The sequence below is a fragment of the Populus trichocarpa genome, chromosome 6 (assembly GCF_000002775.5).
Source record: "Populus trichocarpa isolate Nisqually-1 chromosome 6, P.trichocarpa_v4.1, whole genome shotgun sequence".
NCBI classification, from domain to species: domain Eukaryota; kingdom Viridiplantae; phylum Streptophyta; class Magnoliopsida; order Malpighiales; family Salicaceae; genus Populus; species Populus trichocarpa.
Window position 1 is genome coordinate 11,980,601 of NC_037290.2, and position 18,028 is coordinate 11,998,628.

The window sequence follows — 18,028 nt, forward strand, 5'->3', positions numbered from 1 at the left end:
CTTTCAGGCTGCTGGTTCTAGCAACAAGTGGCTTGAGTCCATGTAAATTGTAATATTGCATCAGCTTACAGAATATTTTTTTCTTTGTGGAAAAAACCTCAGGACTCGGATAACAAATTTCGGGAGTTAAGAGTTATAACAATGCAGAAATATGAAGAAAGAAAGAAGAAGATGAGAGAAATTTAGCTTTGAAGAAGCTAACAAATTTGATATTATTTCTTATGAATGCTTTACAAACAGAAAAGCTTATACAACGTGAGATTGGCTTCTCCTAGAAAACTCGAATCTCTAACTACCTTAATGAACTAACCTGACAGTTAAAATAGAACTACCAGTCTTCTAACGAGCTGCCTATATAGCTAGCTATAACACTTGTTTTATGATATGGCCTGACTTGTATGTAAGTTGAAGTAGACTCGTATACTGTCTCATAACATTTCCCTTCTCTTCACCAAATCCTTGACCTCAAGGATAGAAATTGATGTCTGGAAACTGAAGCACTACTTCACTCAGTTGTTCCCGAGTCGCATCTTCTTTAGGCAGAGAAGTCCACTTAGTTAATCCCATGACAACTACACCGTTGTTCCTCTTCATTATCTTCCTGTCCAGTACTGCTTCAGGATAAAGCTTAATTGTGCCCAGTATCGCTCAAAGTAGGCAAATTGGTAGTGACCACTGCATTAGTGCCTGCTTTTTTGTTTTATTTTTTCCCAACTAGTGATACATGAAAGGCTAGGTGCGGCTGCGACCCTTCCGGTAGCTGCAACCCATAAGCCAACTTTCCCACTTTTGTAATATGAGTTAAGGCCCGTAGCAACGAGGATGCAGCTTTAAATTCTTCCTCAAAGCCACAGTTCCTTGCCTGTAGGGTTGCAATTTCAAATACGCATAATCCTCCACTAAAAACTCTCTCAGTTCTTCCTTCATCTGAAATTTGTTTCATCTTGTGCTGAGCTCGCTGAAGTTGTTTTTGTAACAATTTATCCATCATCTCCTTTCAAGTACAGATCCCCCAACAGTAGCTACTGCAGTGGAATTCTAAATCAAAAACTCCTTTCAAGGTGGTGGTGGGCCAATGATCCAGTAAAAGCTAAAACAAAAGGTTTAAATTAAGAGCACCTAACATGTTCTAAATCCTCTTTTTGGAAGATTTTAAGAAATCAATCTATATAAGCAGTAAAACCCATTGACCGATCACCATTTCTATCTTTTGTGGTTAAAACCCTTTTCTATTTCTAGTTTGCATAACTTTTCCTTCTAGCAAGCTGGATACCATTTTTGCAGGACATAATTTTGTCTGTATATTTAGTTTACTGGATGGAGAACAGTTCGACAACTCATTTAAAAATGAGCCGTGCTCAAAAGGCTACTCGATGACGGCTGTAGGCATCAACCATTGAGGGTCAATGAAAAGAATCGAACAGAATTAATGGTGAAAGGCTACCTTCTGCATAAAAACTAAATTAGAAAGCTTACATAATGTTAATCAGTCCAATCTACTTGTATGCACAGCCCAATATTCATGTCTTCTTTTCTTGGTTAAAGCATCTCAGAAGTCCTATCTTCAGGTATTGATAATGGGCTGAACTCCAAAAGTTTCCCTGGCCGCTACTGATGTTCATTCTACCCTCGTAACTACAACACATACTTCAGATAGAAGACACTGAGGAATAACGCAATGCAAATTCTTGCAGTTCAGGAACCCTGATATGTTCCAGTACAGGAGACGTCTTCAAGCCAATAATTTGTACATCTGAATTTGAGTGACCATCTAAGAAAACATTTGTAACCTGTAAACAAAGCATCATAACAATTTAGAACTCCAATGTCCAGCAATTGTGAGTCCATGAAAAGAAGAGAGACCTGTAGAGTTAGAGCTTATCAAGAACAGAAATAAATACTAGTTTTAGTATTGGCATTATTAACAAAGTGAACCTAACGAGAGAAATGTACCTGACTGCATCCAAAAAGTTTAAGCACCTTCAATGATAAACAACTATCCACAATCAAACCCAAAGCCTCATTTGTTAAGTTCCGGCACCATGACAAATCCAAACTTAGCAACTTTCTTGAACGTCTAGCAAGTGATAATGCTGTACAGTGGCCAACCTAGGAAAAAGAGTCACAGATGCCTATCAGTGAGTAGAAGAATCTAATTTCAGATCAAATTCACCTAGGTCCAATACTCCAACAGAACCTTCTAAGCCAACAGAAACATAAGTAGCTAATCAATAATAAGAAGATCAGCAGGCAGAGCCAGAAGAATTTGGCGAGGACTGCATTCCAGTAACAACTAAATAGGACCAACTGTTTGATGCAATTTCAAAAGTGAATGGAAGAAACTCCTAAACCACCCCTTGAATGGGGAAAATGAGGATCCTGAGAAGAAGAGAGAGTAAGCAATAAGGTACCTTCGTAACATTATTCAGTGAAAGTTCTTTTAAAAGCTCTCCAGAAGTTTCCAAAAATGCAGCAATAGCTTCATCACTGTCACCAGCAGAGGGAAGGAAGAGTTGAGAAATAAAATCAATTTGCCATTGAGAAGTTGCTATTACTAGTGAGGGTCCAATCCAAACAAGTCACTGACATGCAAAAAATTAAAAATGGCCAGAGTAGAACAATGATTTGGGTCTGCATGGCAGAAGATGCCCTGACAAGAAAAAACCCTTCATCTTAAGGAGCAGCTTACATGACCATTAAGCAATTTGCATAGCCATGACCAGTAACAGCCCCAGCTTGGTCTAACCATAAGACATTTTATCTTCACTCGAGTCAAGATTCAAATATATCGAAACATTTGCAACACTTTCCAAAAAATTCCTTTGATTCAGCAATCAACATACAGTAGGGAAGGAAACATTTGACATGATCTTACAATTAAGTAGAAGAATCTTATTACCCTTGGAAAGTTCTAAAAACAGTGTCAACTTGCCAATTGCCATATAATTGTGAACAATGGAGGAAAAAATGTGTGAAGCCATGTTTTCTCTTTTCACCACCCTACTTAAGTTGAATCCATAAAATGCTGAAACTCATTAAAATGCTGAAACTCATTAAAATGCACAAAGATTTATACATGCTCCTTGTCAATACAATAACAGGTTGGATGATTCAACATGATCCTTCCATTCATCAGTAGGACATCTTGATACAAACTAAGAATGTGGCTTGATGCGGAACAATGAACAAAAAGATTAAAGCAGAAAAGAAAGAAGCTTTTAGAGAAAGAAGCTAAGAATTGAAAGCAAAGAAAGAGAAGAATGAGAATTGGAAATATGCAACTCAGCAATATTTCTCATTAATCATAAAAAATTCCATTAACATTTAAAAAAGTAGGATATAAATACTAAAACTCTAACTAGAACAAGCGATTAGGCTTGTGGCTTACTAAATAAAATACCCAACAATAATTAAATCAAACCCAACAAATAAAGCCTAATTAATAAACCTCAACTAAAAATTTATACACTAAAACATAAGCTAAAGCCAATCTCTTAATGGTTTGGACTATCCTTCATCATCTATGATCATACAAGTGCGTAAACAATGTTTTGGGTTCAGTGTCCCCACCATGGCTGTTTGCATAGCAAGATTAAATTATGCAGCAATGCCAATAGATTATAAATCAAGTAGATATTCTGGCATTCCAGGGATGAACAATGGTTAGGAGCCCAGATCAGAGAATCAATTTACACACTCCAGGGAAATGGGCAACCAAAGTAAAAACGAAAATGTAGAAGTTGACAGCCAAATAAAACTACTCTGCAGAAATTTCTTCAATCGCATGATGTTTCTATAAACCAAGCATGAGTCGTGCTAGCTCTAATAAAAATAATATAAACCATTTTAGCACCCAAACCATGCTTATAACATGATGAAAAGGAATTACTGATAAAAGAAAGATGATAAAGAACTTTAAATGTAAAAAAAAGAAAATCCAAATCATGTACATGCAAGAAAAAACAAACACTTGTAGAAATCACAACACATAAATAGTAATTAAATCACAATGTTATGCAAATACCTGAATGCATTGCGGCAGAGTTTCAAAGTATGGATTTCTCGGCAAGCATTTGCAAGAAATCCCAAAGCAGAATCTGTCAATTTCCTCAAGTTACCAAGATCAAGTGTACATAATTTAGAGCAGGTTTCAGCTATGACTTTCATGGAAGAATCAGTCAATTTCCTGCACCAAATTACATCATCCAAAATAAGAAAAGAACACTTAAAATCAGGAATCAACGGTGTGATATTCTCCCACAGATAGCAAACAAATTCACTGATGTTGCACATAAAATGTTAAAAGAAGCTTACACACAATCAGTCAAAACAAGCTCCTTTATATTATGGCCACGTGCAACGATAAATCCCCTCAAAAAATTATCATTAATGGTTTGAATTCCAGACAGGGACAACACTTCTAAATGTTCTAGTTTCTTCAGTGCTGGCAAAATGAGCATGGGTTGAATGCTTTGGCAATCATTAATGTACAGTTCCCGCAAACTTGTTGCCAACGAATCAGCTAAAGTATCAATACTGGCAGAGGTAAGAAGGGAGCACTGGCTGAGATTTAAAGATTGTAGGGCAGGGGCAGAAGAAACAAGTGAACAAAGTGCAGCATCTGAGAGTCGGCATGCTCCACTGATGGATAAAGTAGTTAACCTAGGCAAGCTACCTGGTGACCGAGCTAAAGTAGCAAGTAAAGTATAATCTGCCATGCAGCGTCCACATTGGTCAAGTTGTAGAACCTGATTCTCAGAACAATGAAAGTTAGATCATCATCAGTTTCCACTCATTGAAATAGAAAGAGACACCATGTTATAATCAATGTGCAAAGAGAGGATTATTCATACACACAGAGATATCCTTTCACAAGATGAGCTGTCTTACAATACCACAGATCACAGCGCTATGATTGAATGGAAACTTGTTATAAATCCAGTCAAAGTTGAAGTCTACGCAAAAGATATATGAGAACCAACAATAGGTTCTAGAACTAAAATGTATATTAGAGACCAACAACAGGTTCTGGAATTAAATCACAAAAAATGTTTGAACTGGAAATCTGATTGAAGCACAGAATGAAAGAAACCTGACTGCCACTGAAATAAATGGCATACTCATGACTGCCAAGGAAAATATTATACAGATAACCAACTCAACATTTAGTTGGGCTTTACAGCCTCTGTGGCAACAACCAGCAATATGATAGAATCTCTAATCAATGAGACTTCCATTTAGTTCAATTTAGTCTACATAAACCGGTATGACCAGAACATTATTGGTTCATCTTGCTTTCATTCTTGACTCCTTCAATCCAGTAAGACTAAAGGTGAACCTACCTAGACGTGTAGTAGAACCATAAAAATGTTTAGGAAAATGAAAATAGAAACAAGAGCTTCAAGTTGGTCTAGGGAAATAATAGACTTCTCATTGTTTTTATTCACATGTGCCTCTTTCACAATGCCATTCCATAACATCATTATTGTCAACGTAAATGAGGCACACAGAGAAGCATGCACTCATTTGTATATTTGATGTAGGCGGAGCGAAGGATAAAAGGTTTGCTACAAGTCAAAATCCTCAGAGACCAAGAACACTATAAATATAAGAAGGCTATCAAAATACTTAATTTTATTATGTCTCTCCTTGCCCAAAGACTATTACAACCCTTTTATAAAAAAAAAAAAAAAAACCTAGAAAACCTAATGATAGTGAATAGAAAAAAAATTAGGGAAAAATATCCCCTTCAAATAGAAAAGCATCATAATAAAGAATAGAAAAATAAAATAGGAATAAATAAAATTAAATAAGAAATAAAAACCTTATGCATGGGTTGGAAGGAACTCGTCGTCGAGTTAGAAATTATCCTCCATCAAGAATATCATTTCGTGTGTGAACCACCTCATTGTGGATTCCTAACACCTTCGTATCGACCACCTCATCATGAATCCCTAACACGACACTTTTGTGCAAGTAGCTCCATCTTGGATTCCTAACACGATATTTTTGTGCGGGTCATCCCGTTATGAATCCCACCACCAGAATTTTGAATGACAACAACTAATATAGATGAAAACAACACACTAGTTCCTGAACGTCTTTTTCTCAAGAAGAAACCTCCTCATCCCTCCTATACAAGCACATCCTATTCTGCAATTGTTGGGCTCTTATACCAATTAACATAGGCGGGGCAAAGAATAAAAGGTTTGTTACAAGTCAAAACCCTTAAAGTCCAAGAACACTATAAATACAGGAAGACTCAAGATACTTAATTTTATTCTTCTATATCTCTCTTAGTCAAAAGACTATTACAACCCTTTCTATATAAAAAACTAGAGAACCCTAATAATATTGAATAGAAAAAATAAATTAGAGAAAAAATTCCCTTCAAATAAAAATAAAAGCTAGAAAAACATCATAAAAAAAATAAAAAAAAAATGAAATAGAAAGAAATAAAATTAACTAAAAAAATAATTTTCCTAAAAGAAAAGCTCTTACATCAATATTCAAAAAGAACTATATGATGGGAAGATGTCGGATGCAACCACATGGTCTTGGCCTTGAGTAGGCCAGACATGGATAAAGGGTCACTAAGCCATATCCCAACCTTAATCAAGGTTAATCTATTTGAAGTAATAGTTACAATTTTTAGAGAACTCCCCCGAAAATATGCTAGCACCATCAAAGATGAAACCCCAAGATAAGTTTTCATCTAAGCAACTAATGATCCATCAGAGTTCCATTTCAGATATTCAACATAAAAGCAAATGCATGATAATACAAACCAAGACGGGTAGATAAACATACCGTTAAATTGCGCGAGTCGCACACCTCAAAAATTTTTGTGAACTCTTCCTCTGCTAGCCACGAACAATCCCTAATACGTATCTCCATAGGTGATCCGCGGACAAGAAGAGCCAAAAAATGAGCATTCATTCTCCGAGAATCACAGAGCAATTGGCATAGCCTATGCCTCAAAGCATCTGGGACATGTTCAAGTGAAGCAATTGCATCGGCATTCTTCACTAGAATTTTCATGCATAATTCTTGCAGTGAAGGAACCAATCCTTTTGAAGGCTTACACGCCCGATCAGTTTTTGGCATCCAAGTTATGGGCACATGTTTTTCCTTCTCTGAAGTGGAGCCCCTCTGTTGCAAGTTAAGCCTATTTGCTCTATCCCTAATAATCTTCATAGCAGTAGAGAAAGGACCAGGCCAGTCTTCAACTTTGTCCTGCTCTTCTTCCACAGATGGCATTTCTACGTCATGATGGTCTGCCTCATGCTCCTGAACTTCAAAATGAGCAAATCGAGAAGCATTCTGCCTTGCTATATCACGAAATTGCTCCATTCTTGATTCAGGCACTTTACTTCTTGCACTCGCACCCTCCTTTCTCTCTTCCAGAACCACACTCTCTGCCAAACCATCAACCAGATTCTTAACTCTGGGTTCTAATTGCAACATATCCTTTGCATTTGATATCAAACCATCATCAACAACCAATTTCCCCTTCCCTTTCTCTTCTCTGCTATACCTCATCCTTCCCCTTGAACTTCCACCCTCAAGAGCAACTGGATTTTCCCCTAATTCCTCAATAACAACAGCACCCTCTTTACTTCTCTTCTCTTTTTCCTCTCTACTATACCTCCTCCCTCTCCTTGAAGTGCCATTCTCATCTGTACATGGGTTTTCCTTCAATCCCTCGACAACACCCTCTTTAACTCCCTCCACTTTCACTTCTCTGTTATATTTTCTCCTTCCTCTTGTTGAAATCCCACTCTCATTAGCACTAGGGCTTTTCCCCAGGTCCTCCACAGCAACACCACCCTCTTCACCTCTCTCCATTTTTACTTCCCCTGTACATTTCCTCTTTCCCCTTGACGACTCACTCAACTTCTCCAAATTTTCACTTCTCTCGACCGCGTTATCATTCAAAATTTCCACCAACTCCTCTTGAACATCCAACTTTAACACTTTCTTACCCAAATGCCCCCTTCCCTTTCCCTTCCCTTTTGTACGCAGAACACTCGAACCCTTGACTTCTTCACCTTCAATTTCAATATTACAATTATCAACAACCCTTTTCCCAGACCTCAAACTTAAAACCCTCAATACTTCACCTCCAACATCTCGTTCGGTCATTTTCTCAACCACATCACCTTCATTAACAAGCCGACCTTGTTTACCATCACTCCCCTTCTTCCTCTTGCGGGTTGGAGTTAGAAGGGAGGCATCGGCAGAAGGAAGTGACTTCGAAGCGAGACGAAGGCTCCGCCTGCGTGGAGGGGCAGAGTCGGAGCCCAAAAGGGAAACACCGGGGGGGTTGGGGGTGGGAGGGGATTGGTGAGTGGAAGGTTCGCGAGTTCGAGTTGGAGTGACAGGTTCGGGTGTGGGCCCTTTTTTGTTTGAGGGTATTGTTGAGAGTATTCCGCGGGACCTGAGCACAGCCATGGAATGGAATGGTGGGTGAAGAGAGAGAGATGGAAGATGATGGAGCGGAAAGGAACTGATAATAAAATCAATATAAGAACGCCAATGGGTGCCGCTCTTTTTTCTAATTTTAGGGTTTTGGACCCAAACTTCCCTTGTACGCTGCTTGTGTTTCCCGCCAACTTCTTTTGTTTTTTTTTTTTTTTTAATTACAATTATTTAGTACTCCCATCTATTTAGTTAAGGGATATCGTGGCATTACCTCGAGGTCGAGTTGTCATTGGGTGTTGTGCTGTGAATGTTTAAAAAACATCAAAAAAAAAAAAATATTAATATAAAGTAAAAATAAATAAAAATTTTAAATTTTTTAAAAATAATTTTAAAACACAAAAATAAATAAAATTTAAATTTAATTCAGTCCCATGTATTTTGAGCATTTGTTTTCTATGTGATATATATGTATGTATATATATAATGTAAAAAATAAAAATAAAATTATATTTATTTTAACATGTGATTGTTAATTCATATATAAGGTTTAATTTAAACAAATGAGAAATATATTGATAAATTCTCTTAGATTCTGTTTGTTTTTGCGTTTCAAAAGTATTTTTAAAAAAAATTAAAAAATTTTTATTTTTTTCTTTGCTTCAAATTAATATTTTTTTGATGTTTTCAAATCATTTTAATGTGCTGATATCAAAAATAATTTTATAAAAATAAAAATAAAATAATTTTAATATATTTTTGAGTGAAAAACAACCATAACCATGCTTTCAAACAAGTTCTTAAAATATTAAAGATATTTTTCTTAATCAATTCCATCATTGTATAGCTATTTTTATTTTCAACTTTTTGGAAAAATTCATATGACTTCCGTCTAAAAAAATAGATCCTAATCCATCATTGAAAATCAAGCTAACACTGTAATTAAAATTATTTTTAAAATCTAGTATCTGATCATTTCGGATTGTCTTAATTTTTTTGAAGTATTTTATATGTAGAAATATATTAAAAATATATTTTTTAAAAAATATTTTAATTTTTAATATTAACCTATCAAAATTATTAAAAAATTAAATTACATAAAGATATTAAAGAAATTAAAATTATGGAACAAGTTGAAAATGACATTAGCATGAGTACAGGATCAATTAGTGACAACATTAGTCGGCTGTCGTCTTGTTATCTCTTAAAACATTTTAACAATGCTATCAAACCTAACTTACAGGTGTTTATTTTTTGAAAAATAATTTTTAAAAAATTAATTTTTAAATTTTTTTGTGTTTGTTTATCATTAAAAAAATTAGTAAAAAAAAAACACTTTCCAGTCAACGGAAAACACTTTCCAGTCAAATGAAAATTTGACTTGGTTTCAAGGAAAGTGTTTTCCTTTTATTTTTTACAGAAAACACTTTTCGGAAGTTGTGAAAAATTTAGAAATGTCATATTATTTGTTGATTATATCAAATTTGATCCTCAAACTTTTGATTGCTTTATATATTTTGTTTTGAATATTTGTTTTTCAATTTCATCCATTGGAATTTAATTTTTATATTAAGTTTGGTCCTCATTTTTATAATTGTTATTTGCTTTTCCCTTATCATTTTTTAATTGAAATTTTTTATCTATCAAATTTGGTCCTCATTCTTTTGATTGTTACTTATTTTATTTGAAATAATTTATGAAAAGTTAATTATTATTATTTTAATTTCTTCATCTTTCAATTCTTTTATTTTTTAGATTTAATCTCTATTATTTTAATTATTATTTATTTTATTTGAGATAATTTGTGAAATTATATTATTTTTTTTCAATTTCATTCTCATTCAACTTTTTAATTTGTAAGATTTGTTCATCATTATTTTAATAAACTTGAGAAAAATAAAACATTAATAAGTTATTTTCCAACTTATTTTTCATGACATAACCAAACACTGAAAGTGTTTTCTAACTTATTTTCCATTACACTACCAAACATCAGAAAATAATTCATTTTTCTGGAATTCACTGTAAAAAAAAAACTACTTTCCAACAAACAAACGGGCCCTTAACTAATAAAGATAATATAATGAGTGACTCGACATCTGGATCTAGTTAGGTTTTAAAATAAATTAAATAGTAGTTGATTTAGTGTGCTCGAAGCAACTTAGTGGTATACTCTCGACCTAGTTAGTTAAAATCCAGTTTAATTATTTTTTTTTAAATATTGATTTAATATTTTTTAATAAAAAATATTAGAATTAAAATGCTCTGGATTGACCCAAGTTAAATGGAGTTTAACTCACCTAACATGTAACCTAAATCACGATTTTAATTGTGTTTAGTAACCTTACTCTTTAAAATCTATTTTTATTTAATCAAATGACAATTGTAAAAAAAACATCCAATAAAATTATACAGAAAATTATATATTTTTTAAATCTAAACTTCATTTCTATATTAATACATCTCTTTATTGTTTTAACAAAAATGTATATTTTTTTATTATAAGCATTATTTTTCAAATCAAAATCCACCATGATCTAAAAAACAAGATTAAAAAAAATATTGAAATAGTATCTTAATATATTGTATAAATATTGAAGAAAAAAATAAACATCATAAAATCATGTAAAAGATTCATAAAAAACTTAAAAGAGCATAAATTTTCTTATCATTAAATACTCATGAACAATTTATTATTTATTACTTTTAAAGAAAGGAAAAGAAGTAGCATAAAAAGGGCCTAGGCATTTGGGGGCAAGTTGACACTTGACCCATAAAAAAAAAACTAGTGCATCAATTTTTTTTTGTTAGCTTTTGTACTTTTATTAATTTTTTTTTTAAAAAAAGCAAACGACTTGAAATTTGTTTACCAAGATTTTAACTGTTGTAAATATGGTTGAAAATCAGTTTAAGTTTTGTTAGATAAAAAATATATTTTAGTCTATTTAATAAACATGTTTAAAATTTCAATAAACTAATTTTTTAACTTAAAATGCTCATAAAACTGGTTAAAAACACAATTAAATTATAAAAAAATCTTTTATCTCAATTTTGATTTATTTTTTCTAGCAATACAAAAGTTAAAAAATACTTTAATGACACTTATTTCATTAAGAAAAACATGTTGACATCAAATTTAGTATTTTTATTCACAAAATCTAGGTGAAGAATCATTTTTTCTCAAACCCAAATATTGAAATATAAATAAAATAAAGTTTTACATCAAAATATAAAATTATGAAACTGAAGGAATAAAAATGAAAACGAAAAAATTTTGGAGTCCAAATTTTTTTTAAAAAAATGTTTCATGAATTGTTTTAAAAGAAAGCCTACATTTTTACCTTGCTAACAAATTTAATATCTACATTTTCAATTTTTCACAAGTAATAAAACTGATTTTTTTTTTTTACAAAATCAATCATAAGCTTAGTGTCAAAATATTTACACCATGATAATCTTATAAAAAACCAAATCATAATAAAATATCAAATCCAAATCTCATTCAAAACAATGTGAAAGTATAGAATAAAAAAAAATAACCAGGGTGGAAAAGTACTGGAAAAAAAAAACACGCATTGTGTTTAGGTGCAGTGTTTTCCAAATCTCTTTTAAGTATTTTTTTGTGTATTGTAATTACGAGGAGAACTCACAGTAAACAAGTCCAACTTACACAAGATTAGTAATCTCGTTTGCCAATTCGCCGGCTCTACAATGATCATCTTCTGAATAGATTTATAGAGTTTGTTTAGTTGTTCCTGTCTACAATTCGCATTCGGGAAAAGAATTGGACAATGGAAGCTAGGTTGAAAGTAACGTGAGATCAACCAGTTAAAACATGGAATTTATCAGAATTCGGATTGGCTAAAGCAATGCTGATAAACGGAATCAACTCTTCAGGCGTAGTAAAAAGTCGGAACCCTAAACCTTCATCGCAAAAGGCCACAACATAGTCAGGATCTGGAATGATCATGCTCCGATAGAGTTGCATTAAAAATTATAATGTTCAGGCTAAATGAATTGCCACAAACAAACATCCGGAAATTTGAAAAATTTTCTACAAAGCTATGGAACCATCATAACCCAGAACTATAATTCTCTCACAGTGTTAGCAGGTATCGTAACGGTGCATTGAGCTGTGGCAATTTAAAGAGCAGGTCCACGTTCACATTTGAAACTCCATCGTCATTGAAATTGTGTGGGAAACTGCTGCATCAATGTCAGCCTGTAAGCTCTTCCATCAAGCCCTGTTGATCAAACAAGGAAAAAAGTGAAATTCAAGTGGGTTCAAGAACAAAATGTTAGAAGACAATTTCAGCTAACCAAGTCACCATGACAACCCACCCGTGCAATGTACTGCTCAGCATCAGTTCGTTTAAGAAAGTGCATCGAATGGCGAGCAAGATTGGCTGTCTTATCACTTAGTAATATCCCTTCACCCATATCATCAAGGACTCTCACCTTGATGTATGGATCTTTGGGCGGAACCATATCCTGCCATGCACAATAACCTCAGCCATCAAAATCTAGGTAATCATGTGAAGTGAAACAATTCGAGCACGAAACTGTATTCAGTTTAGAAGACAATTTCTCACTGTTTATATTTCTCAAACCAGTCAAAAACTGCTAAAGATATACATGCTGAATTTCGCATATTAGTGTCAGATGTATTGATGCTTCTTCAAAAGTAGTGTCTACTGATTAAAAAAACTACATATATAACCTTAGAAGCTAATATAACCACGACTTCCTTTGATTGATTTTTGATCTTATAATATCCTTGCTTCTGCGCTGACTAGCACCGACCCTAGTAAATAAAAAGCTTCAATAGGCACTTGAGGGTCTAGCTGCTGTGGTCAACCGTGTGACTTGTTCCGCCCCCGTCCCGGGTTCGACCCTCTATGTGCACGCCTGTCACCCCCGCGGTGCCTTACCTGCTCCTGGGCTTGCAGGATGTCCAGTGGGCCGTGGGGAATAGTCGTGGTGTGCGTAAGCTGGCCCGGACACCCCACGTAAATCAAAAAAAAAAAAAAAAAAAAAGCTTCAATAGTAACTGACCCTAATAAATAAAAAGCTTCAATAGTAACTATCTAGGTGGTGGCTCATTGGTAAGAGTTTGGGACCAAGAGGTTTGCTTCCTCTGTGGTCTCAGGTTCAAGCCCTGTGATTGCTCATATGATGGCCACTGGAGGCTTACATGGTCGTTAACTTTAGGGCCCGTGGAATTAATCAAGGTGCGCGCAAGCTGGCCCGGACACCCACGTTAAACTAAAAAAAAAAAGCTTCAATAGTTAACCATCTAGTAGATGATCCAGTGATAAAACTTTGAAACTAAGGGGTTTGCCCCCCCTGTGGTCTTAGGTTCGAGCTTTGTGGTTGCTAATATGATGATCACTAGAGGCTTACATGGTCATTAACTTCAAGATCCGTGGGATTAATCGTGGTGCACACAAGCTGACCCGAACATCTATATTAATAATAATAAAAAAAAACACTCGAATAGTTTGCTTAAAACCATCATGAAAGCTAAACTTGACCTATATGACTACTGAAGATCCGGTCAGGTCTCCCTCTGGCAGAGAAACCCTTAGTATCTGTTCACTAGCATAAAATTATTTTTCTTTCCTGTTTTCAGTTTTTTTTTCTATGAATAATTGAAAACTTGTTCATTTATTGAGAATGAAGATGATTTATTTTCATAATAAAAAAGGAATACATCAAACCATGATTTATAATAATCATTTTTAATAATCTAATTGTATAATATTAATTTTTTATCATTCAAATTAAAAATTATCATGAAAAAATTATATTGTAAACTAAAAAAAATCATATTAATTTTTTTTTATAAAAATTAAATTTATGACACTAACTAGACACTAACTAAATATGAATATATATATATAAACATAATTTTAATCTTTTACATTGCAAAAAACTACTTGTGTATATAAAAAAAATTGTATTGTTCATGTCTTTTTTTATTTGAAAAATAGTAAAAAACTTGTAAAGAAAAACCATGGAGAACCTCTAAAATATGTTTTCTAAACTTAGTACAAATTTGAAAATATGAAAAACTAATTTTCCAGTTTTTTGGATGGAGAATATTACATTCGGCAAAAAAGTCTAATAAAAAAGTTATGTTTCTGAACAACCTCTTACCATCTCAAGCACACTTGTGGATAAGATAATGCTTGTCTTTGTAAGATGGGAACAGAACACAATTAATAAACTTTTGAAAAAACCATTTGGATTTTGAGTAAAAAAATATACTATCATGCTGAACTTTTGTCAAGCATATCCAATTGGTAAATTATTGCACCATCTTGCTAGTTGAGTCATATACTCTCTTCTTTCTCTACTTATTGAGTTATATGCTTCATATCCTTCTTCATCAGCCAAGGCTACCACTGCATAGTGATACATTATCACCCATCTTTCAGTAAAGAGACATGGTCCGTCCAAGGACCCTAGAAAACAAATCTGCAAGTTTAATTTTGGACATGGGTTTTCATATCATAATCAGTCGAAGATTCATGCATCTTTTATTTTTCACCCATAAATTATAGCATTTGGCCACTCAAGGATGAGTTTCCTTGGTAATGCTAACAAAAACGAAATGGAATATACTTTTTTGGGAACACGCAACTTAATTTTTAAGACTGGCAATAACATCAAAGTGACAGAAGGCTTGCATCCACAGAAAGATCGAGAAATGTTAGAGCCTTTTGTTGGTAAGAGCTAAACCACCAAAACAAGGGAAAGAAATGGATATGTCAGCCATGAGCCGACCAGATATAAAAAACAGCATTCCATGTCAAAAGAAAGGCTCATTTCCTATTTATAGGGAGAAGTTGTTAGCCACTGGAAACACAATAAAATTTTCCAAACAATTTCAATTATTTTTTTGTTGCACCAGCAACCATTATTAGTCTGAAACTCTGAATGCATCAAGTCAATATTCTGAGAGAAACAGAAAGAGAGCTTACCACATTCAAATCAATTCCCACTTCTGCCATGTATGTTTGCAAAGCAGCAGAATGCTTCCCAAAATAGTTTTTCTCTGAAAGACTGAGCTTCTCTTGAACTTCTTCTGGGAGCTCAAGAAGCTCAAGCCCAACCTTCCAAGCAAAACTTTGTATAATTTCTGCTCGGTTGTGCCTGCAAGGATATAAACCATGAGCCAAAAGAGCTGAAGATGAGACAAACCTCAACAAAGGAACTCACTAGAAAGAGTAGGGTCATGAAATAGAACAAGGATTTAGAGATACTCACACGTAAGCCATTAAGCAACGCTTGTTGCGAATTAAAGAAAGGTGGTGGATGAGTGCCCCATAGTGCTCTGCATTTCTAGTTTCTCTCACATCCACACTTTCTTCCTGCATTTTCCTATTTCCATAACAAGTCAATAAATTAAGCAGGAGAAGAACAATATATATTTTAGCATTGCATACAAAATTGCAAGAGAGAGAGAGAGAGAGAGAGGAAGATGGAAAGGAGGCAAACAACTTGTTAAGATATGACCAATCGGCCATATAGATTGAAATTCTTCCAGCAATTGATCACAGAGAAGTAATTCCGTATGGTTACACATGTAGGCCCATACACTGACAAGGAAGGTCTTTATTAAAAAGTAAAGGCACATTGGCCCTGCGTAGGTGTATGAATGATATAACAAGCCTGCTCTCTTCCCATACCAGAGAAATTTGTCCAAACCAATTCTCCCATGTAACAGAGCAATTCTTGTTCTTTCTAATGGTAAAATCAAGACAAATAATTATAGTAACTGATGGGTATCTACAGAAAATCAATGATATGCAACAAAGTTGTAATGGATATTATCAATTGCATGATATCCTCTTTTCCACCAAAGGGAAATGTGGGTTACAATCTGCAAGCATGAATATGCTACTAAAAATTCCATGAAAAACTAATACTAATCCACACTAGAAACCTGAAATCCCAGGTACCAAATGCATGGAACTGAATATTATGAAATACAAGCACTGCTTCCCTCTAGACTTCACCAACTTGACCGTAATTCAAAGGTTGAACCAGAGTAGGAGCCAAAAGAGCATCGGGTAAAACTTAATTTCATGTGTCCATATAAACTTAAGTATGTATTGATGCATCTGTTAGATCATAATTCAATGTGTTCTAATAGCAGAACCTTAGGTCTTTGAAAATTCAAACCAAACTGATCGTTTAAGTTGAAGTGATAAGGACTCCCACAACAAATTTCATGGGGGGCACTGTGTAAATAAGACTAGAGCTTAATCCATTACACCAACAAATTAAAATAGTAGCGGGACCTAAATGTAGCAAATTCTTTTGCTGTAGATTTTTCTAGCAGTCAATAACTAATAAAGTATCATCGCTACTTCATGACCAGCGGATGCACAGCTAAAAGAAATAAAAATTAAAAAGGAAAGAAAATATACATTCTAGCATTTCCAAAAGATGAGCTAAAATGGGGAGTACCTTATCAAAGCCTGAAGCTCAAGGTAGTGCTGACTACATTGATCAACAACTTGATTAAACAAATCTTCCTACAAAACAATATCACATCACTTAAATAACATATATTGTTACAACAACAGATGAACTAATCCAAACCACTTCTTGCCCAAAAAAATTGTCACAGAAAATAGGTAATTGAATATGCCATAAAATAAAACAAAAAACTTTGCTCACATTGAAAGGTTGAAGCTGTCCCTTTTCACCATTGGCAAGGTCTTTAATTAGTTCATATCCCTTTCTCGCATACATTTCCCTCAAACTATCAGAAAAGAAAACAGACCTAAAAGCAAAAGGGAAAACAAAATCCTTACTCACTTAATTTATTAGTATATGAATTAATGAGAATCTTTCAATCCCTCATAAACCCAAAAAGAAAAAAAGAAGTACACATATAACATCAATAAAAGCTTTACATATACAAAGAAATAGTCTTGGGAAAGAAATCCCATTTTTATAGAATGAAAAAGGCAACAGTGCTGGAAAATTAGAGAAAATGGAGAAATGGGTTTTTGACAGTGCCTTTTTTGGTGTTTGGTTGGAGAGAAAACGAACATAGTTTTGGCCCCATTGTGTTCAATTGAAAAATAAAAAGAAAGAGATTAACTTTTCATAAATTGCAAATAGAAAGTTTGGAAAAAAGAACCCAATTCAGAAACCCAAAAACGAGAAATAACACACCTCAACGTGGGTAATCTGGCTGGCGGAGGGAGCCGGATGGCTGTGCGTCAGATTGGCAAGGAGAGGGAGTGGGGGACGAGACAAGCACAGTGAGAGAGATGGAGAAAAAGAGCTGCTTCTTTTGAAACAACTGAAAAACTGGCGCGTCAAATGTCCCTCCCAGAGCGGTTTATCCTAGCCTTTTTCAGGGGAAATAAATCCGAGTAATTTGAAAGTGCTCCAAAAATAATTACAAGACAAATCGGCCTAACGGTGGCGGGAATAAAAAAACCAGAGATGCAAATTATTAACATTAACATTTAACAATTTAAAATAAAAACTAAATCCTATTTGTTTGCTGGAAATTAAATTTTTTTTTTGAAAAGTGAATTTCAAGAAAGTGAATTATTTTTTGATATTTGGTAATGTAATA

The 18,028-nt window shown here is 34.0% G+C and overlaps 2 protein-coding genes across 4 annotated transcripts; both read right to left on the reverse strand.

Annotated features, from left to right (window-relative positions):
- Positions 1–172: 172 nt before the first annotated feature.
- LOC18100339 (uncharacterized) lies at positions 173–8,607 on the reverse strand. Of its 2 annotated transcripts, XR_002982501.2 has the most exons (7): positions 6,811–8,607; positions 4,315–4,748; positions 4,025–4,186; positions 2,412–2,487; positions 1,954–2,109; positions 1,477–1,790; positions 173–1,025 (listed from the first exon to the last, which is right to left on the reverse strand). XR_002982501.2 is itself a non-coding variant. In XM_024603683.2 (6 exons), the coding sequence occupies exons 1-6, from the start codon at positions 8,452–8,454 to the stop codon at positions 1,650–1,652; spliced, it is 2,613 nt and encodes an 870-aa protein (XP_024459451.2). In that variant the 5' UTR covers positions 8,455–8,607; the 3' UTR covers positions 1,427–1,649. The 2 variants fall into 2 exon arrangements, 1 of the variants encoding a protein (XP_024459451.2); XM_024603683.2 differs by lacking the exon at positions 173–1,025 and having other exon boundaries at positions 1,427–1,790.
- A 3,772-nt stretch (positions 8,608–12,379) lies between these two features.
- On the reverse strand, positions 12,380–17,810 carry LOC18100342 (uncharacterized). Of its 2 annotated transcripts, none has more exons than XM_024603446.2 (7): positions 17,617–17,810; positions 17,113–17,197; positions 16,900–16,967; positions 15,694–15,807; positions 15,408–15,579; positions 12,763–12,912; positions 12,380–12,665 (listed from the first exon to the last, which is right to left on the reverse strand). In XM_024603446.2, exons 2-7 carry the CDS (start codon positions 17,185–17,187, stop codon positions 12,639–12,641), a joined length of 606 nt encoding a protein of 201 aa, XP_024459214.1. In that variant the 5' UTR covers positions 17,188–17,197; positions 17,617–17,810; the 3' UTR covers positions 12,380–12,638. The 2 variants fall into 2 exon arrangements, with proteins under 2 accessions (XP_024459214.1, XP_006381629.2); XM_006381567.3 differs by having other exon boundaries at positions 17,113–17,218; positions 17,617–17,809.
- Between the last annotated feature and the right edge of the window lie 218 nt (positions 17,811–18,028).

What these genes read in the sequence shown, in the direction of transcription:
- LOC18100339 (XM_024603683.2), bottom strand. Translation starts at nt 8,454, where the DNA reads ATGGCTGTGCTCAGGTCCCGCGGAATACTCTCAACAATACCCTCAAAC. An exon ending in GCGACTCGCGCAATTTAACG is followed by an intron (nt 4,749 to 6,810) that starts GTATGTTTATCT and finishes TCTGAGAATCAG; the next exon opens with GTTCTACAACTTGACCAATG. An exon ending in AACTTTTTGGATGCAGTCAG is followed by an intron (nt 1,791 to 1,953) that starts GTACATTTCTCT and finishes CTTTGTTTACAG; the next exon opens with GTTACAAATGTTTTCTTAGA.
- LOC18100342 (XM_024603446.2), bottom strand. Translation starts at nt 17,187, where the DNA reads ATGTATGCGAGAAAGGGATATGAACTAATTAAAGACCTTGCCAATGGT. An exon ending in CGTTGCTTAATGGCTTACGT is followed by an intron (nt 15,580 to 15,693) that starts GTGAGTATCTCT and finishes ATATCCTTGCAG; the next exon opens with GCACAACCGAGCAGAAATTA. An exon ending in TGGGAATTGATTTGAATGTG is followed by an intron (nt 12,913 to 15,407) that starts GTAAGCTCTCTT and finishes TGTGCATGGCAG; the next exon opens with GATATGGTTCCGCCCAAAGA.